This window comes from Oryx dammah, unplaced genomic scaffold, assembly GCF_014754425.2.
Source record: "Oryx dammah isolate SB20612 unplaced genomic scaffold, SCBI_Odam_1.1 HiC_scaffold_4, whole genome shotgun sequence".
NCBI lineage: Eukaryota > Metazoa > Chordata > Mammalia > Artiodactyla > Bovidae > Oryx > Oryx dammah.
In genome coordinates, this window is record NW_024070188.1 from 48,293,647 (window position 1) to 48,315,758 (window position 22,112).

General features: G+C 45.9%; 1 protein-coding gene across 1 annotated transcript in view; it reads left to right on the forward strand.

The window, feature by feature from the left end:
- Positions 1 to 5,308: 5,308 nt before the first annotated feature.
- The window catches only part of GABRR2 (gamma-aminobutyric acid type A receptor subunit rho2), a 39,480-nt gene continuing 22,676 nt past the window's right edge, over positions 5,309 to 22,112 (forward strand). Inside the window, exons 1-2 of the mRNA XM_040238807.1 lie at positions 5,309 to 5,433; positions 14,193 to 14,299. Of these exons, the coding sequence (XP_040094741.1) occupies positions 5,324 to 5,433; positions 14,193 to 14,299 (217 nt within the window). The 5' untranslated portion in view covers positions 5,309 to 5,323. The remainder of the gene's footprint in view (positions 5,434 to 14,192; positions 14,300 to 22,112) is intronic.

Here is a 22,112-nt window from a genome sequence, read left to right on the forward strand (position 1 = left end):
AAACTTCTCTAATGCTCTACTTGGACTTGTATGTATTTTCAGTTGTATTAATGTGCCTAGCTTTATAATCACTATAAATTTAATTATTCCAGGAATATGCATAATACTGAAATATTTCTTGTACCATTTTAATAGAAAAGCTCAGGGCCCTTAAAATAGGCTTGAACCCTTAATGTAGGACACAAGACTGTGTGACCAGAGTCCCACCTAACTCTGGCCTAATTTGGCAGCATATAACTTACTGGGGACTTTCCACACCCCTCATCTTGAGCCACTGGGGACAATCCTTGGTCCTGAGAAATAAATGTTAAAGTTATACATCCACTGCCTCACACCACATGCAAAATTAATTCAAAATGAATCTTAAGACCTTAAAGTAAGAGCAAAAACTTAGAAGAAAATGTAAATCTTCATGACCATGGGTGTTTTTTTTTTTTCCAAAATGCAAGTTTATTTAATAAAGCTGAGAAGAGCAATAAACAGACAAAAAAATGTGTCCACCTAAATTTTAAAAATTCACGTATTTACAAAGTTCGGTAACAGTTAAGTTTCACATGCAGAAGTTAATGCACAGGAAAATGTTGGTAGTAGTGTCTGGATGTCTTGAAATGCTGGAAGCAATGAAGAGACACACAAACACATTACGGTTTAGCTGTAGGTCAATTAAACGAACCTATGTGGTCCCCGCAAAGTCACATTCTAGTTCTGGTTCCTCCTTTTAGGCACAAGCAAGTCGCCACATTCTTTGTAATGGTTCACAGTGACCATTAATGGTGTTCATATACAGTAGCAAATTTCCCTTTGTTTACAGAACCATCCATCCCATCAGGGAAGTATGCAACATGCATCAAAGAGTAAGAACAGAATTTTAAAAGCCGAGGTTCTACTCATAAAAATGTGAGTGGAGGAAAGCAAGTAGTGCAAACACGGTGCAGTATTTTGTACAGAATATTTTTAAGGCCATGACAGTCTATAAATTAAAACTGGTATCATTAAAAGAACTTAACAGTTGACTTCACTTTGAGTGCTCAACACGTTTGTAAATGCACTGTCTACATGAGTGCAGTTTCCTAGCTAGAAGATAAAAGCACAAGCAACCAAAAAAAAAGATAAGTTATATTCCATCAAAATGCAAAACCTTTTGTGTTTGAAAGAACATTAATAAAGTGAAAACACAAAATGGGAGAAAATAAATGTAGATCATATGTCTGATAAGAGACTTGTATCAAGAATATCTAAAGAACTCATAACTCAAAAATAAGCACCTGGTTAAAAAGTGCCAAAGGATTTGAATAGCCGTTTGCACAAAGAAGATACTTGAATCATTAATTAGACATTAGGGACATGCACGTCAATACTACAGTGAGACACCACTTCACAGCTAGAGGGTGTGCTGCTGGTGGGAATGTAAAATGGTGCAGCCACTTTGAAAAACCACTTACTAGTTCCTCAAAATTTAAACATGGAGTTATATGACCCAGGAATACACCCAGGTATATGTCCAAGACAAAATACATACACACAACTTGTACATGAATGTTTATAGCTTTTGAATGTTCAAAAAATATTTTTAAAATTTCTTTTGTAGGCCATTTTTAAAGTCTTTATGGAATTTGTTACAATATTGCTCCTGCTTTATGTTTTGGTTTTTTGGTGACGAGGCATGTGGGATCCTAACTCCTTGATGAGGGATCAAACGCTCATCCCCCGAATTGAAAGGTGAAGTCTTAACCACTCAACTGACAGGGAAGTCCTCATAGTAGTATTGTTAATAGCCCCAAACTGGAAACTCAAATGTCCATCAACTGACGCATGAATAAACAAGACATGTAGCTATACAATGCAATGTTATTTGGCAATAAAAGGGAGTGAAGTTATACTATCGATACCTGCTTCACTATGGCTGAATGATGAAAACATACTGAGTGAAGCCAGACGCAAAAGACTACATATTGCATGATTCCATTTATATGGAATACCCCAAACAGGCAAATCCATGGATACAAAAAGTAGATTGGTGATTGCCAGGGGCCGGAGGGAATGGAGAATGAAGAGAGACTGCTACTGTGTATGAAGTTTCTTTTGGAGGAGGAGATGAAACTCTTCTAAAATTAGATGTGGTGACAGTTGCACAAAACTAAAAACCCCATTTGGGGTAAATTTATGGTATGTGAGTGATATTTCAAAAAAAATTATAAGAAATGTTACACATCTCCAACTGATTTTTATTACTGTAATCACAGGAATTGAACTACTAAAAGTAAAATTTTAAAAAAAAATTGGTAAGTAAGTTGCATCTGAAATGCAACAAAACAGATACTTCAAGACCAATAACATCCATGCATGATTCTAGGCTCCCAGCCAGTCAGCCCCTAATTGGCCTGTTCCAAATGACAGAAATAAAAAGAGATCTTTGGAACAAAATTTATGGCAAAGAACTTTTCGTAGGTCGCATCTCTTCCTCACTAAATCTTTAGCAGGAATGGGACTTTTAAACAGATTCATCACTTTGCTGACAAAGGTCCATATAGTCAAAGCTACAGTTTTCCCAGTAGTCATGTATGGATGTGAGAGTTGGAACATAAAGAAGGCTGAGTGCCAAAGAATTGACGCTTTAGAACTGTGGTGTTGGAGAAGACTCTTGAGAGTCCCTCCAACTGCAAGGAGATCAAACCAGTCAATCTAAAGGAAATCAACCCTAAATATTCATTGGAAGGATCAGTGCTGAAGCTGAAGCTCCAGTCCCTTTACTAAATTACTCCCACACCCAAATTTCTAGTTAATTCGTTGCAATTTCGCTTCTTGCCACATCTCACAGCTGAAACTACAATGCTCGGGCTGCCAGATCCAGGAGACTGTTTTGAGCTCTTACTCCTTCCCAGCACTGACTGATAACTGGCCCACTCCTGAAATTCCTTTGGTTTTCATAGTCAACCTCTCTGCTAGTTCTTCTATGCCTGTGTTCTGGCTGCCCACCCAGAGTGCAAGAGTGTAGATTTTCTAGGATTCTGTGCTTGAGCTCTGACCTCTTCTGTTCCCTGACAAGATCTCACCTTTCCTGTGGTTAAACTACCGCCATGCCACTGATGGAGCCCCATTTATTTCTTCAATCCAGACCCTTTTCCTGAGCACCAGGCTCATACTCCAGCTGCCTACTGGGCATCCAGAGGTCCCATGACATCTCATACTCCACAAGTTAAAATTTATCTCCCCCCTCCAAACTTGTCCACCTTTCAGGAACATCAGATAATGTCAAAGCTATGATTTTTTCCAGTAGTCATGTATGGATGTGAGAGTTGGACTATAAAGAAAGCTGAGCACCAAAGAATTGATGTTTTTGAACTGTGGTGTTGGAGAAGAATCTTGAGAGTCCCTTGGATTACAAGGAGATCCAACCAGTCTATCCTAAAGGAAATCAGTCTTGAATATTCATTGGAAGGACTGATGCTGAAGCTGAAACTCCAATACCTTGGCCACCTGATGCGAAGAACTGACTCACTAGAAAAGACCCTGATGCTAGGAAAGATTGAGGGCAGGAGGAGAAGGGGACAACAGAGGATGAGATGGTTGGATGGCATCACTGACTCGATGGACATGAGCTTGAGTGAGCTCTGGGAGTTGGTGGTGGACAGGGAGGCCTGGCATGCTGCAGTCCATGGGGTCGCAAAGAGTCGGACGCAACTGAGTGGCTGAACTGAACTGAACTGAACTCACCAGTGCTCAGATGTGTCCGACTCTTTGCGACCTCATTGACTATAGCCTGCCAGGCGCCTCTGTCCCTGGGATTCTCCAGGGAAGAGTACTGGAGTGGGTTGTCATGCCCTCCTCCAGGGGATCTACCTGAACCTGTGCCTGCTGCATCTCCTGCGTTCGTAGGCAGATTCTTTACCACCTGGGATTCTAATGCCACCTGGAAAGCCTCATGACCCACCAGGCCTGCCTCTACTCTAGAGTCCTGGCTTTCACTGAATTCTTTCACCTCCTACTCTGAACAGTCACCGTTGCCCTTTGGTGATGACTTGACTATCTCATGCTTTCGTCTTCCCCGTTCCCCTCCCTTAGGGCAGGACCTCATCCTCTTTTATTATGACAATTTCTCTGACCTTACTGATACCAGTTAGAAGTTCCTGAAAAAATAAAGTGGATCATGTCATACCACTTTGCTTAAAGAGATCAAAAGAACTGCTTTTGATCCTTTCCTAAGAAAACCCTAATGCTGTTTCCCCTTTAGCTATTGTTCCTTCTGACCTCCATCCCCACCTATAAGGATGTCTCTGCACACTTGTCGTTTCCGTTCCCAGGATGCAGCGAGCAAGAAATAAGTAGTTTTTGGTTGTTTTCTTTTTTTGCTCATGTGGAATCTTAGTTCCCTGACCAGGGATCTGACTTGCTCCACTGCAATAGAAAGCTTGGAGTCTTAATCACCTGGGAAGTCCCCAGTAAGTAGTTTTTAAACATTTTCTTTGGTTGAGTAGATGAAACAACCATGTGTATCTTTGCACTTCTAATGTTCGTAATTCCATATTCCAGGATAGGGATCAAGCCTCACTGATGGCGACATTATACCTTTTAGGATGAAAGATCAGCATTAGTCTAGTGTTCCTGCTAGGAAGGTGAACTTACGTAATCACCAATTCTCCTTTGGTTTATGCTTTCTTTCAAAATCAAAATGCATTTTACGCTTTGATAAGATTGAAGAAAAAAAAAGGATGTGTATTTGGGGAAAAAAAAACAAGCACGCTTGTCCACAGGCAAAGCCCAGGCTCTTAGCTCAAGGAATAAAGCAAGCCTATGGAAACAGGTCAATCTCGTGTTTGCTCAGCATTTCCTGGGCACAGTCAGGCGCTCATCTCTGTGTCCACAAGTCCTTCCTGCAAATCCACTCAGAATCCAACCTGCTCCCTGGTGCATGTGACAGACTGGTTTTATGTCACCAGCGAGATGGATTAATGATCTCAGCAAAAAGCTGGCATGTTCAAGAGATTTAATTTTTTTTTTTTTTTATGTAACAGTTTTAACCAAAGCTCTACTAGGACACAGCGGAAGCTGAGTTTCACAGGAGAACCAACTTACTAATAGCCAATCACTAAGTAGCAGGGAGGGCAAAGCCTTGCTGTTGGTGTCACGACAGTCCAAAGGGGTGGGAAGTGGGTTGGCACAAGCCTCGGTATCAATATTAGATTGGGAAACTCAGCCAGGCCAGCCATGCCCTCCTCGCAGCGCCGGCTCAAGGCAGCAGACCGACTCAATGGTTAAGCCTGGGGGTATCTGCCCTGCTGCAGGTCCCCGGAAGGCAGCTTGTAGCATCACAGACATTCACAGGATGCCTTATTTTCCAAGACTCATTTTGTTCTTGTTTTGCTTGATGGTTCTTGTGGAGAGCAGAAAGCCCAAGAAGAGGAGATGGACAGGGCAGCTGGAAACCAAGCCAAGGTAAAGTCGTGGGCAGGATGGGAGGAAGGTGACTGGAGGTGGCAGCTGCACTCTGGGACAGCTTCCGCGAGGGCTGGGGGTTAGATCGTCCGTCCTACTGGAATCTCTTTTCCAGGCGGAGGGAGATGAGCACAGCCTCTCACTGGGCACAAATACACTATCGTGTCACCAGCAGTGAGTGACCAGGCTGGGCCTTTCATTCGGATGTTTGTGTTCCTCCAAAGCATTCTGATTTAAGGCAGGTAGCTGAAGAGTTAGTGGGTAAAGCATCTTTGTACGTCTCAGATTGTGCTGGCTTGATTCTCGGGATTACATCCTGTAGGGACCATAAATGGCTTGCTAAGCAATTACCTCAACAATTTTTTTTGAGGGGAATGGTATACAGGAATTTAGTTTGAATTATGAAGAAAACATGTAACTGGGAGTTATTTTCTTTAAATTATTTGATTGGTAACAATTTTATAATGGTTTCGAGTATCATTTCACTGTTTTGAATCTTAGAAAAGGGGTTTGAAATTTGCTAGCTTAACAGAAATACTTGTGTGGACAACAGAGAAGGCAATTTTGTGATGTAAGGGAAACATTTCCAAGAAAAACTGGTTAGGCCCAGAATGTGCACTCATTATCACAAATCAAGTTCCTTACTGTGTGTTTTGAACTGATATACCAAGCACGATACTCTAGGTCTGTTCAGCACAAAGGAAAGATCAAGCAGCTAAGATATCCACACCACGTGTGAGATGTTACACACCTGTTTTCCATCCTACTAGGCACTGCGTGAACTAGTGATTATGAATATAAGCTAATATCTCGAGGTACATTTTCTAAGCCAGTGGTCTCCTTTTTAAAAAATTTTTTTTCGTCACATCAGCTTTCAGGATCTTAGTTTCCCAACCAGGGATTGAACCTGGGCCCTTGGCAGTGAGATCACAGAGTCTTAAACACTGGGCTACTAGGGCATCCCCTAGTTTCCCTTTCTAATCATGTACCACTATCAGTGACAGTTTTTTGAAACTGTACCTCCAGGGCGTGTGCGTGTGTGTGTGTGTGTGTGTGTGTGTGTGTGTATGCACAAATTGCATACATGTACTATTATAAATATGTGTACTAAATTAAAGTTTCATAGCTTTGTTTTTAGATAAAAATTAATTGTAAATAAGAGTCACAGTCTCTACTTCCTGCAACTCAGTGGACTATCTTGAGCCCTCCACGTGTGCCCCTACTTTAGAGACTGCTGCTCTGGGAGACGTGAAGACTCTGTGGAGTCTAATACCACTCAGTCAGAAAGCAACCAGTTACAAACTGACCAGGATGATGGAAAAGAAGCAGCACTCTCGAGGGCTCATCCTGGTTACACATAATCTCAGGATCCTAGGCTGTTGAACTGGCAGGAACCTCAGAGGTCACTGGATCCAGCAGTTCCCCTGAGTTCTAATTCTGTAAATGTGAATAGGTATTGTATGAAAAAGAGGCTCCAGGGTCTAAGAAGCTTGGGAAATCCTGGTTTAGACCATTTTAAACAGGTACTTTTACTATGTAAATAGACATTGTGTATTTGAAGAGGGGGATAAATTACACAGAGGTTATCAAAAAAACACACCCACCACTTTTTTTGGACTATCTTGTGGGTTTCATATTCCACAGAGAACACTCGGGGAAACACTGCCTCATTTTACAGAGGCCAAGACGTCAGCCTGAGTAACTCATGCAGTTGCTAGTAGCTTGTCGGGTCCAGATCCTAGGACCCTGACTTACTCAGGCTGGAAGGAAAGCTTCATCTGAACCTGTCTATTCTCTCCAGTGGTGCTGGGTTCAGCATGAGCCCCTCTGGGACCCTCAGGGATTCCACTCTGCAACCTGGGCAATTACAGCATCTCTGTCCCTCCTCAGAAGACCCACAGTCTCATTCCCAGACACTTGCTTGAGCTTGTGGACAGACTGAATTTATTTAAAAAATTTTTTTAAACTGTAGTATAGTTGATTTTCAGTATTATATTAGTTTCAGGTATAGAGCATAGTGATTCAAAAATTTTATAGATTATACTCCATTTACAGTTATTATAAAATATTGGCTATATTCTCTGTGCTGTACAATATATCCTTGTAGCTTATTTACTTTATACATAGTAGTTTGTACCTCTTATGCCCCTACCCCTTTCTTATCCCTTCCCCTTCCTTCTCCCCACTCCTAATCACTAATTTATTCTCTATATCTGTGAGTCTATTTTTTTTGTTATATTCACTACTTTGTTTTATTTTTTAGATTTTGCATATAAGTGATATCATATAGTATTTGTCTTTCTCTTATTAATATTTCACTTAACATAATATCCTCCTTTATTCCAACTTCTCCCTGCCCTTTTGCCATTTATGTTGTTGCAAATGGCAAAATTTCATTCTTCTTTTTATGACTGAGTACTGTTCCATTGTAATATATACCACGTCTTCTTTATTCATTTGTTATGGACACTGAGGTTGCTTCCACATCTTGACCATTGTAAACAATGCTGCTATGAACATTGGGGTGCATGTATCTTTTCAAATTAGTGTTTTTGGTTTCTTCCACCCAGAGTGGAACTGCTGGATCATATGGTAGTTCTAGTTTTAATTTTTTGAGGAAACTTCATACTGTTTATTGATGAATTAAATCTGACCCTTAGGAATGAGAACTTGAAATCTATCCCATAAGGTGGTCATGTGGGTGAAAAGATGAACATACATCATTCAAAGAATATAAAATAATTATTGAGCAGAAACCGGAAGAAACAATAGAGAAAAGTCGTATCAGGAAACATGGTTCCAGGCCTTTCTGCAATCCACCAGGGTGTGTGCACACTCAGACAATCACAGAGCTACGTCTGTGTGTGAAAAATTTCAGCCAAATATTTGACGAACAAGTACTTTCATTATTGACACAAGAGTTAAGGTATACTGATAAATAGGAATGAAATGACCTGACCCTTTCTCCTGACAGTCTTAGAGCATTTCACCTCTGTGGAATAGCTCCTTCTCTTAGATGTCCTGTTCACACAGACATACAGACACACAGACACACACACATATACCCCACACCACATACCACACACTTGGTCTGACATACAGTCATACATTCACATGTAACACATATGGTCACATCCACACATACAGCCACACAGGGACCTCTTCTAACCTGTCAGCCTTCTCTGTGTCACTCCAACCAACATACCCTCACAAAACAACTATTCTGTCCAGCAGCAGCTTTTTCAAAACCGCTTCCAGTTTTCTGACCCTTTGTGTCCCTTTTTACTGACTCACTGCCAAGTGAGCCTGTTTGCTCTTGGCTCTCTGTTTTGTTCTGTTCTTCTGGCCTCTCAGCCTCCCAGCTTTATTCCAACTTCTTCCCATCCTGGTGCCTCAGGTGGCCCCCCGACCACATGACTGCTTTCCTGCCAAGAGAGGCCCTTCTCTCTTGAGATCTGAAAATACAACAAGACCTTGGAGTTTGGGCTCTGTCCTGATCACACTGTCTGGCCTCTCCTGGTCCCAAAGCGCGGGGCCCCTTTCATCTTTCCTCCCCACTTGCTGCCCCCTTGCTTCTGCCTGCACTTGACCACCCTTCTCTCTGCATCATGGCTCCAAGGCTGGACCCAGGAACCCTTCTCTCTCTCTCCCCAGTGACCCTCCCTCTCCCCAGAGGTCTGTGGGGTTGGGAAGTCAGGGAAAACCAGGTTGGGGACCTGCTTCTGCTGCTTGCTGGCTGTGTAGCCATGTTTCCTGATCTTTCTGAACCTCATTTCTCCAAATAGAATGATGGAGTGACCGCAGCTTGGGGCCTGTGAAAGGAGGGGTGACTCAAGGGGGTGTGGTCGTTATGATTGCTGTTGTTATTGCAGCAAATAACCCTCAAAACGATGGCACTTGTCCTGCTTCTCAAGGTGGAGTGAACACATTTTTCTGCTCTCCCCCTTTCACTGGATTTGAGGTTCTGTGAAGATTACCAGCCTCGCAGCTGGGGCCCAACATACTGCCCCTGGAGTCTGGGGTGGGAGGGCTCGGGCATTCGAACTCGGGTGGGCACCCATTGTGAAGGATGGATACAGGGCATCCTGTTCCCACAAACATCCCAAGCCTCAAGGTATCAGCGGCCTGAGTTATCAAATGACTGGACCTTTAAGAAAAATTCCAGGTCCTCTGAATGGCACTGGGATGTCAATCTCCCTCTCCCCAGCATGCTGGCATATGAGGACTTCCGCTGCCCTAATCCTCCCCTCCAAACAGAGAAACTGTGCTGACCCGGAGGGATTTGTTCCCTGCAAGGCAGGGAGGGCAGCGAGCCGGCTGCCCTCACAATTTACTGTCCGTGATGGGCTAAGCCCTCGGGCTGAGCTCTGCCTCCCACCATCCTGGGATGTCTTTGCTGAGGCTTCTGAACAGCTCCCCAGGGGCTGCCACGCAGGGAGCCATGCCTGGTCCCGCTCAGCTTCTTGGGGAAGAGACCCAAGTGGGCAGCAGGTCCTTGAAATGACCTCTCTGTGACCACACAAGCTTCTAGGGAACTGACTGAGGTCCCACTTTCCAGCTAAAGGACGGGAAGAGACCACTGGCCTCTCCTCAGAGCTTGCAGCTGCAGCTGCCTTGTCCAAAAGCAAATCTGATCAAGGCTTCTTTCTCCAGCACCCTTCCATGTTTTCCCTCAGCCTTTGGTTAGAGATAAAATTCTTCACAGCATCTTCAAGGCTCTCCCTGGCTGAGCTCTGCAACCTCAGTCTGTCCATTTCATCCTCACCCCTCCTACCCTTTCTCCAGTTTCATACAATGGCCCACCCATCCTTCAGCTGGGTTACTTTGCGCTTAGAAGTTCTCAAACCGTGGACATGTTGAGTTGAAAAGCCTATAGCATACCCAGCTGGGAATAACCAGTTAGTAGGATACAGAGGTCCAGGGCAAGGGACTCAGGTCTCGAATCATCAGTAAGTGAATGCCAGTTGAAGCCATTGCCAGAGAGAGTGTTGAAAGGGAGAGAAGGTGCCTGAGACAGGGCCCTGAGGAAAATGGCATGAAAAGAAGCTGCTGAGGAGGGAGAAAAACTGCAGTGGAGGTGGGAGGAGGACCAAGCGCCCTGTCCTGGAAGACAGGTTTCCAGCAGAGGCTGGCCCTCCCTGACCTTCGGCAAGGGCACCTGCAGGGCCTCGGCTCGCCCGAGTGGGGAAGAAGCACTTGGGACTGAGAAAGTGGCTGCAGCTCTTTGGGAAAGTTATTTACTTATTGGGAGGAGGGAGAGATGATTTTTTAAAAAAAGAAACGTTCAAATGAGAATATAACTACCCCCACAGTGCCACCTTCACTTTCCAGTGAATTTTGCAGGAGGAGGTTGTGGGGTCTGGACAGATCTTCTTTGTTTTGGTTCAAGGTGAGAGAGACTAGAATTCAGTTTGAATGCTGATGAGAATTAGGGTGAGAAGGGGAGAAGGGATGGAAGTTGGGCCAGGGTGTTTGAGGGCAGAGTTCAAAGGGCTCAGGGAGAAGGAGGGTCAGGCACCTCTGCTGAGCCCCCAGGGACCTCCAGAACCTACAAGTCCAAAGGAAGTGAAAACACTGCTACTGCTCCTGCTTTCTGAGTTGCCACCACCCTATTTGCACTTTCTACCTGGTGTCTCACAGGCATCCGGAAATCGAGATGGCTCCTAAGAATTTGATGCACCATCATCTCCACAAACATGCCACTCCCCCAGCTTTTATCATCTTAGTGAATGTTTCCACCATTCACCCAGGTGCTAGTCATAATCCTGGGCCATCCTTGCCTCTCTGTTTCCCCCATCCCCATCCCTAAGCCATCAGCAAGGTCTTTCTGCCTCCCTGAAATCTGATCAGTTCTCTACACCCTCACCACTCACTGCCCTAACCCAGGTAGCATGTTCTCTCAGCAAAAGCCTTCTAATGGTTTCCTGCTGCTTCTCTGCCCTTCCACCATCTCTTCTACCTGAGTGATCTTCTTAGGTATTAATCCAGACCTTGTGACTCCCCTGCTTAGAATTCCCATGGGTTTCCCCTTTCAGTGTCATACGTCTGAGGGCCTCAGACCTAGCCCCTGGCCTTGTCTCCTACCTCCTTTCTTATTGCTTTCCTCTGCCTCATTCTCTACCCACTGGTCTTCTTACTGTTCCACACATAAGACTCACCTCAGGACATTTGCACTTGCTGGTGCCTCTCTCAGGATGCACTTCTTCAGCTCCTCTCACAGTTCACCTTCTCTCCAGGGCTCACAAGGCTTCCTTGACCACCCTCTACCCCAACCCATCTCTCTCTTCTTCCTTACTCTGCCTTATTATATTTTTATGGCACATACTTTCTGAAGTCATATTCTTTCCTTCTCCATTTGTTTACTGTCTGTTTATCTTGAGGGGAATGAGTGTCTGTCCTCCCATGACTTGAGTGAGGAGTCTTTGGACAGAGTAAATGCTCCATAGGAATGTGCTGAGAAAATAAATTTTAGTCCAGGAGTCAAAGAATCATGCAACGAGAGAGCAGGATGGCTGTCCATATTGTCCAGACAAAGATATTTTCCTCTGCCCTGCTAGGTTCTTCTGGTTGGTGTAGGAATAAAATTGACATGAGAGAACTTAACAGGAGAAGATCAAACAAAGGTTCAATAATCTGTATCCATGGGAGAGACACAGGAAAAATGAGTAATTCTCCCAAATGGCCAAGCCCTCACATTAAATACCATCTTCAGCTAAAGATAAAGGAGGATGTTGGAGGTAGTGGTTTAGGACTTCAGTCAGGAGGAAGGCAATCCACATGAAGATGGAAAAAGAAATGTTTGGTAAAGCAATGGTGTGCCAGGCTGTGCAGACAGTGGGACATGGTGGATGCTGATCTCCAGGCCCTGCAGAGTTTCTCCACCACCCCTACCTTCTATTCTTTGCAGACATCTCTGGCGACAGCTCTATTCCAGGAACAGACCCTCTGTGCAAATTCTTTTAGGCATGCTGCATGCTAAGTCGCTTCAATTGTGTCTGACTCTTGGCGACCCCATCGACTGAAGCCCGCCAGGCTCTTCTGTCCATGGGATATTCTAGACAAGAATACTGGAGTAGGTTGCCATTTTCTTGACCTCCCATCCAATAATACCACCTGGGCAGAGCTGAGAGAATGAAATTTAAGGATTTCATAGGAAGATGTCTCAAAGAGCAGGACCATGAGACAGGGAATGTGTCACTTTCCTCTTACAGAATTTAAACAGGAAAATATGCTTGTTCCTCTAAAAAGTCAATGAAATGTGATAAGAACACAGAGAGTAAATAGGGCTGTATATAAATGAACAATAGACGTTCAAAAACAAAGTCTCTCCCTTGATTTCTAAAACCTTTCAATATCTAACACATTACAGATAGTATTATAGTAACACTGATTTCTTATAAGGTTATTTCCTTCCATCAAGAATTAAATCTCAGGGAGTTTCCTGGTGGCCTAGTGGTGAGGATTCTGGGTTTTCACTGCTGGGGCCCACTTTCCATCCCTATTGGGGAACTTTGAGATCCTGTAAGCATCACAGTATGGCCAAAAAAAAAAAAAAAAATTAAAACTCACATTCCATCAGACCTAAATGTTCAAATAACCTGCTTGCTTGCATTCCTTCCTTCCTCTCCATTTTATCCTCCCTCTCCTCTTATGATGTTTCATGTTTAGTGATCGTCCTGTAAGTAGAATATTGCTTTGGAATATTTGGAACTTGACTGCTTTAGGATTATGTGTGGTTGTGGTGGGAAAAAAGATATGGAAAGAATGAGTGTGAGTGAGGAGAGAATCACTCCTTTGTCCTCTGGGTTAAAGGAAGGACAGGGAAGCGGGGTCTGCCATCCTGGGCTCCAACACCCCTCCCTCATCACCTGGCTGGATGGTTCGAGCAGTTCTGTGCCCAGCTGTGGCCTCCATGCCCGCTGGCTGTGAATGGTAATGGTCTGTTCTCCCGAGGGTTGAGGCTCTCTCCGCTTCTGTAGACAGCTGCCAACTGGATGGACATGAGGAATATCAGGTCTGGCCAGGATCAAACCAGCCTGTTAAAATTTTATTTGTCTCAGAATTTTACTTATCACAAAACAAATATTATAACAACATTGAAGAAATTTTTGTAAGTTAATTAATTAATTTAATTAATTCTTGGCTGCACTGGGTCTTGGCCACTGCAAGCATGCTTTCTCTAATTGCAGCAAGCAGGTAGCACTCTCCCTTGAGCCTCGTTGGGGCTCCTTCTCTTGCTGAGCACTGCCTCTGGGATGTGGGCTTTCATAGCTGTGGCACATGGGCTTAGTTGCTCTGCAGCATGTAGGATCTTCCCTAATCAGGATATGTCCCTGCATTAGTAGGCAGATTCTTAACCACTGGACCACCAGGGAAATTCCTAAAGAAATATTTCAAAAGAAAAAAAAACATCATAAACCATTCAACCGAAGCATTGGTCATCCAGTCATGACCTTTGGCAAGACAGTTAGGAGCTTGCCAAGGTAGAATGGGGTCCTGTCTGGGAGGGATCTATTTTAGAAGCCTCTGGAAGGGCCAGGTCCTCAGGTCAGCCTGTTGGTGAGGGCCTGGGGTGCTGGGGGCAAGCGGGGATCGGGGAGCAAGGATCGTTTATCTCTCAACCTCCCTTCAGGGGAGAGAGACAGTAAGATGGGGGAAAAGCGTCTAACAGGTAGATCCTGCAGAAAGTAATCTCCCCAAATCATTTTACAAAATGCCTCGGTGGGAGGATGGAAAACGTTTCTTGCCTGTCTTTGCAGTCACCTGTATAAGAAGAACCCTGATATGACCAAAATCCGACATGGAAAACCTCAGCCGCTTCTCAGAGTGGATGACCACGATTTCACCATGAGGCCTGCCTTTGGAGGTATGATGTGTGCCCCCTACCTTCAGCCCTTTGGGGCCTGATCCCAGGACAGCCTCCTGCTGCTGTTCCATCGGGTTCCCTCAGGCACAGCCCTCCTCCCCGGGGGGCCTTGAGTTTCCCAGTCATGGTCAGCAAAGCCCAACTCAGTAATTATCCCCTGGAGCAAAGCAATGGAAGGAAGTGAGCATTGAGAAGAGGCGTTGGGGAGATGAAGCTGTTTATATTCTCAAAGGCCTAGCCCTGCTGCTGCCAACTTGCCTTTCTCAAAAGAATAAGAGCAGGTGGGAAGTTTTGCACAGAAAATGACTCTGTTCTCTGCTGCCCCTTGCCTGGCTGGGAATTTGGGTTTCTGAGGGGGGCCACCTGCTTGCCCATGCAGCAACCATTTAACCCCTTACAGGAACTTCCCTGGTGGTCCCGTGGTTAAGACTCCACACTCCCAGTGCAGAGGGAGTGGGCTCAGTCCCTGGTTGGGAAGCTAAGATCCCGTATGCTGCACAATGTGGCCAAAAAAAAAAAAAGATGTTAAAAAAAGAAAATCCAAAAAACAATTTAACTGCTTGCAAAGGCCCCTTGCAGACTTGACCCCAAAAGAGTTTCCCTGCTCTGGGGGGTCCAGCAGGGGTAGCATGGATGGTGGCTGCCCTTCTCAGGAACTGGAGAAAAATGCCACAAGGAGAGAGGAGCCTGGACAGGGGCGAGCTGTCTGCACCGACAAGGCAAGGGGAAGGAAGGGACTCACAGGATGCATGAGACACAGGCCCGGGCACCCCTTGTGCAGGTGGGGAAGCTGAGGCCCAGAGCAAGGCCAGAGAGACCCTGGCAGGCTTGTCTCTACTCCCCTTTAGCTCGCTCTTGAACTTCTCTCAGGTGCCAGCGTCCTCCTGGACCAGCAGGAAGGAGCAGGAGGGACTTGTGAGCAAGCCACCAACCCTCTGCTTGTGGTTTGTGAAGTAGAGGGGAGTAATCCCTCCATCTGTGGGGGCTGTCAGGATTAAACGAGATGATGTATGTAAAGCCCCCGGCACCTACAGGTTCACAGCCCCTTAGAAAAAGCCAGCTGTCAGGCCTCCCTCTTGTGTGACTGTGAGGGGATTAGGATGTTAATCTATCCCAGGGGCCTTTGCATTTTCAAAGCCTCTCACTCAGTTCCCTGAGCTCTGACACCTGCGAAGCAGGAGGAGAAAGCAGGTGACCAATGACAGTCCCTGCCTCTTCTTCCTGCTGGGACAGAAAGCTGCTCAGCCAGGCATTCAGCTGCCCTCGAGGGCTTTCTCTGAGAATTTAGTGAATTTCAGTAACATTTTCCTGAGTAAGCAGCTCTAAAATTAGCTGGATGTGCTCCAGGAGGTCCAAGCAAGATGATATCCTATAAGCAGAAAGCTCCTCTTTGTTTTTCTTCTAGAGCAGGGGTCCCCAACCTCTAGGATTTAATGCCTGATGATCTGAGGTGGAGCTGATGGCATAATAATAGAAATGAAGTGCAAAATAAATGTAATGTGCTTGAATCATCCAGAAACCTCCCCTGTCCGTGGAAAAATTATCTTCCATGAAACCAGTATCTGGTCCCAAGGTGGCTGGGGACCGCTGTTCTGGAGGATGAGCTAAGATGCAGAGGGTCAGCAGGTGACTGGGACAAGGTTGCCAAACAATAGCATTAATGCCAACGAACAATCCTTGGTGACTTCTGTGCCAGGCACCGTTCTAATCAGGGCACTTACAGACATCATCTTACTTTAGTCCTCACAACTCCATGAAGTAGACCATAATTATGAAGTAGATATTGTTATGCCCAGATGAGGAACGTGAGGTATGGAGAGGTGAGGTGACTGGCCCACGTCACACAGCTGCTGACCCACCCTCCTGAGTGGGTCTCTTTCTTGCCTCCTTTGACCTGCGTGTCCTCCAGTGCTAGGCAATTAAGCAGAGTAGATATAGGGTTTAGAGCTCACAAACAATACTCCTAGGGGCCTCTACAAAGATTTTATTTTAAAATCAGAAGAAAAAATAAAATTTTAGGTAGAATAAAATGTTAATATATAATACTAATATATTCATCTTTATACCAATACTTTTTAAAATGTTTTATCTGGTGGAAGGGTCCATGAAGGCAAGAGTTCAGGGTCCTCAAAAGTCACAGTGTAGCCTTTCGGCAGAACACAGTTCTATGGGGCAGCTGAGTGTGTCTGGGTGTGAGTGACCTTCCGAATCACGCCTTGTAACTTTCTCATGGAGGCTGTCGTTGCTGGCAGGAGCCTGAGCCGTCACCTGGTCAGGACCTTCAGTTTGCAGAAGAGCCTGGGCTCCAGAGGGTTAAGTGATGAGCACAGAACACCTGGGGGCAAAACTTGGGTTTCTTCTGTGATGTCAGATGCAAAAGTGAAAGCCTCATAAAACCACCCTCCTCCTCTGGGAGAAAGCCAGGAGCTAGCTCTCAGGACCAGAGAGTGAAATCCTGCCACATTCTCAGAAAACTCAGCTCTGAGGAGAATCATCCAACAGGCTGCAGCCCCAGTCAGGGTGCTCCTTCTTCAAGCCACGTTCGGGGAGCAAGTTGGGCTTCCTGTATTCTGATCCCTGCAAGTGCTGGGCCCATCAGCTGGACTCCTCCAGAGTATAAAGGATCAGGACAGTCCCCTGCCTCTGCCTGAGTAAGCCTCTGAGGCTGGGAAAGGCCCTGGTTTCACGGAAAGCTGCGGGAGAAAGAGGTGTCACCTCCAGCAGGTGTGATAAGACCCTTACACATCAGCTGTCACGATCTCAGTCACCAAGGCAAAGGGTGGGAGCTGCTCCTCCTTGCTCCCAACCCCCTCCGCCAGGGCAGCTGGTCCGTGGGCCACCTTTTCTTCCCTTCAGGGCTATCCCGGATGTCTAGATGGTACTTGGATGAAGTAAGACTAGGAGAACTCACGGTGAGGCACACATACGTGAACTCAGAAAGAGCTTTGCAGCTGGAGGGGTCCTGACCAAGCAGGCTGGGTGGGGCCACCACAGGAGAGGGCTTCCCACTGCCCAGGGGTCCAATGATTGTCACAGTCCACGGTCCCTGGAGCCTCTGTGGATGGTTTAGAGCCCAGAAGCTATCTCTGCCGGTGCTCCTGAGGGACTCCACCCAGGCCCTCACTCCTGGGCAGGAGTGTGGCTGGTGGCGGGTGTTACTCTGAGGAAGGAGGCTGACAGACAGCACATAGGTGACTCTGTGCAAGTAATAGTAAGCCTGCCTTCTTTGGGGGCAGCCCTGTGCCAGGCCCCAGTCCAAAGCAAAGCCTGGGCCCAAATTGCCCTAATGCAGATCCAGCCTAACATACCCCCAACTTAGCACTTAGCCCCACTTACTCAGCAGGCCACACCCACCGGTTACCCTTCAACAATTATGGGGTAGGTATTTCCATCCCTGCCTTCTCTAACTTGTGTCTCGATGAGGGGCTTCCTTGTGGACTGATATTTAAAAATAACTGATAGAGAGGAATTTGCCTAAGACTAGATACCCCTTGGATGACCTTTTCAGTCTGGAAAAAGAAAAGATTAAAAATCTAGCAGCTTCCTAATAATCCCAGGGATCAGTTGAAACAAAAATATCTTGTCTAAGCTCCCAGCTGCCTGGTTCGGTAGTGTGTCCTGATTAGGAGAACCTGCAGAAAAAGTGATATGCTTTTTTTTTTTAATTAAAGTTTAATTTTTAAAAAATCGAGTGTAAAACACACAGAACATATAACTTACCATCTCAACCATTGGAAGCATGTAGTTCAGGGGCCAAAGCACATTCACGCTGTTATCCAGCTATCACCAGCATCCATGTCTAGAGCTTTTTCATCTTCCCAAACCGAAGCTCCATTAAACAATAACTGTCTACTCCCTGCTTCCCCCTGTCCCTGAGGACCACCATTCTACTTTCAGCCTCTGAATATGACTGCTCTAGGCACCTCGTGTCAGTGGAATTATACAGTGCTTGTCTTTTTGTGACTGGCTGATTCACTCAGCGTTGTCTTCAAGGCTCATCCATGTTGTAATGTGTGACAGGATTCCTTTCTTTTTTAAGGCCAAACAATAGTCCATTGTATGAATATATCACATCTTGTTTACCCATGTATCTGTCATCGGACATTTGGATTACTCCTTCCTTTTGAGTATTGGGAAAAAAGCTTCCATGAACATGTGTGTACAACATCTGTTCAAGACCCTGTTTTCAATTTGGGGGTTAATATACCTAGAAGTGGAATTGCTGAAACCCATGGTAGTTCTATGTTTAATTTTTGGAGGGACTCTCATACTTTTTCACATCAGCAGCTTCTCACACATCACACATTCTCACACAGCAACTACATCATTTCACCTTTTCACCAGCACAATGCTGATTCTTTAAAAAATTTTTTTTTTGCCAAGCAGCATGTGAGAACTTAGTTCTCTGATCAGGGATTGAACCCACATGCCTTGCAGTGGTTGTGTGGTCTTAACCACTGGACCAGCAGAGAAGTCCCACATGGTGCTGGTTTTTAATTCAAACTGTAGAAGTGGGGCACTTCCCAGGTGGTGCTAGTGGTAACGAGTCTGCCTGCCAATGCAGGAGACTAAAGAGACACGGGTTTGATCCCTGAGTTAATTCTTTTGAACTAAACCCAAGGAGTTTGTCAGGATGGTGGGCAAGTAGCCACAAAGTAGGTTAGGTCCTCCAACCAAAATACTTTCATTTTCATTCTTAAGACAAATATGGTGTTTTTTGGAGCTGATTTGTATGAAGCAGGGTCGGTGGCACTTGGGGACCCAGCAGTAAGCAGTACAGCCACAGTCCTTGGAGTGTTAATGCTCTGGTCGGGGAGACCAGTGTTAATGAAGTCTTCACATCAAGACGTGAAATTACAGAGAACTGCTGGAAAGACAGAGGAGCCGTAGGGTGGGCACAACAGGGCTGGTTGTGGGCACCAGGGGAGGGCTCCCTCCAGGAGTTCGGGAGAAGGAAGGCCAAAGAGCCACCCTTGTTGGACAAGACATGGGTTTAGTCACTTCACTTGGCATTCCTGGCATGCCAGAGTGTCATCCCAAGAAGTGACATCCCAAGAGGCTGTCTACAGGTGAAACAGAAATGACTCAGTGCAGTCACGTATTACAGAAGCAATGGCGGGCATCTCTGCTGATGGAGGGGGAGTTAAGTGGTCAATTCTGTCCAGAGAATCAGAGATGCCTTCATTCAAGAGGCAATGCTCGCAATGAGGAAAGATGCACAGGGTCTGAGCCCAGTGGGTGGAGAAAGGAAGAGGGGGCCAAGGTGAAGGGTGCTCATGGATAACGGGAGCATGGCAGTGGGATGCAAGCAGCGTGTGTGTGTGTGTGTGTGTGTGTGTGTGTAGGCGGTGCACCTGGGTGTCCATAGGCACGTGCTGGGTGCTGCTGTGGGTGGAAACTGGGCCCTTCAGAGCTGGGCCATTCTCCCTGCCCCGTCTTGGGCCAGCCAGAGCTCCCAGAAGCCTGAGTCCAAGGTTGGGGTTGGCCTTCTGGGGTGACATGAAGGTGTATTGGTCAAAGCAGTAGGACAGGATATATAGCATTAGCAGTTTCTTAGCTTGACTTGTAGCCTTTAGGTATTCAAGCATGTGGCATCTGGATCTCTGATGATGCTCCTGCCTGGGGGGTGGGTTTGTACATGTGGATGCTGCCCTTAGTGGTCAGCTGCCCACACGGAGTAGGGTGGAGTCTTGATCTGGAGGGGCCATGTCTGGGCGGGCTGAGATTGAGTGAGTCTGGAAAGAAGGGGTCAGGGGGCCCAGCCTGTGATAAGGGGCAGGTCGGGGCAGTGGCTGGGCCTGTAGTATAATCCGCTTCCTCCATATCATTTCTAGAGCACAGGAGAACTCTTTCCTGTGCTATACCCAAACAACAAAGGGCTGAATGTAGCAGACAGGGCAGCAAACATTGGTTCCCATGCTTCCCTGAGATAATTGCAAATCTCATGCTTCTGGCCTTCATTTAGTGAACCTGCCAATGTTCTGTAGCTCTTTCTCCGGCTATTCAGGCAGTGGGCTCTGGGGCCCTTGCTGATTTTGTCCCCCTCCCTCCTGCCCTTTTTCCCCCTCCTGATCAACCAGGTTGAATCATGAATTATTACAGTGTCTCTCAGATCTGCCCCTCCCTCCCCACCCCACCCCCTCACACCACGTTTCTCAGCCCCTTGTTGCAGAGTAGAAAAATCTCAGGCGTTACAATGGTTGTGGCCCTCCAAAGCTCCAACTCCCTGAAAAAATCTTATTCTTTGGCATTTAAGTGTAAATGAATTCATAAACTGAAATCAATTAAATTTTCTCTTTAGTGGATGATAATGATAAGAAGGCTGGACGCCCTGCTGATACCCACACCATGGCCCTCACACTACCCCATGTCATCAAATTCACCTCCTGGAAACATCCCTTCCTGACGCTGCTCCCTCAGGAACTTCAGGAGTCCCATCTTCTATGGGATGAAGTACAGCCCCTGCCTCTCCCCTCTGAGTCCCAAGAATTTCTGTGGTCTGGCCAACTGCCTCCCTGGCTCACCTCCCCTGGTGGAAGTGAGCTACCTCATGAACTACCTCACCTCTCACCTCTCCTGTCTTAGAAGGCTCTCTGTTCCCCACATCCCTGCAGAGTCTGATGTGAGCATCACTCCATGGTGGCCCCTGGGCCATCCTGCTTCATCCAAAGGCCCATCCCTGCCCAGAGCCCCAGGTTGATGCCTTTCCTCTAACATGAAACATCTCTTGGCTATTTGGAACTGTATTGAAACTGCTCAACTCAGATTGGGACCTGAACCCACTGTCTTTAAATTGAAATCACACCCCTGTTCTCAAGGCTGACTGAATCTCAGGTCCTCAATATCTCGTTGCAGAAAGAATTCAGTGAGAGACAAAGTGATGGGTAAGAAGTGGATTTGTTTAGAGACACATGCAGAATATAATCCATCTTGAAAGGAGAGAGTGGTAATGGCAGGAACACAGTTCACAGAGCATAGGCCATCTCAGAAGGTGACATTCCCCCAAATATGGGGTGAGTAGATTTTATGGGCAGGGTAATTTCATAGGCTAATGAGTGGGAGGACAGGATTATTCCAACTGTTCTGGAGAAGGTGTGGAAATTTCCAGGAATTGGGCCACCACCCACTTTTTGGCCTTTTATGGTCAGCCTTGGAATTCTCATAGCGCTGGTGGGAGGGTCATTTAGCTAATGTATTACAGCGAGCATATGGTGCAGCTCAAGACCCACTAGAAGTCAGATCTTCTGCCATGTTGGACCTAGTTGGTTCTAACCAATTTTTGTCGGGTCTTCAACAGTTATGTCATTCTTTTAAAGATTGTACCCTGCCCTCTTCCCTCCTGTTTCAGTGAGACCTTTTTCTTCTTTGAAATCATCACACAGACTCATTCTTTCACTCACTTATTGATTAATTAATTTGTTCACAGCCTTGTGGTTAAGAACATGGGCTGTAGAATTCTGGTGTCTGGCTATTCACTCCTATGTAACCAGCTACCCTGGCTGTGACCTTTAGGTCATAGGCTATTTCTGCTCACAGATCACGTTGTGTTCAGTGGGTCAGTTCTCAAGGGAATGCAGTCAGATGGTGGCAGCGGGTGGCACTGTCCAGGAGGAAAGCCTCTTCTACCCTTCTAGGTTCTTCTGGCTGGTCTAAGAATTAAGTTGATGTGAGATTGATTCACCAGAGAAAGTCAAACAAGTTTAGTAAACTCTGTCGTGGGAACAGGCCCTCTGTGTAAATTATATAAGGCAGTTTGTGTGTGTGTGTGTGTTACTCACTCAGTCATGTCCAGCTCTTTGCAACCCCATGGACA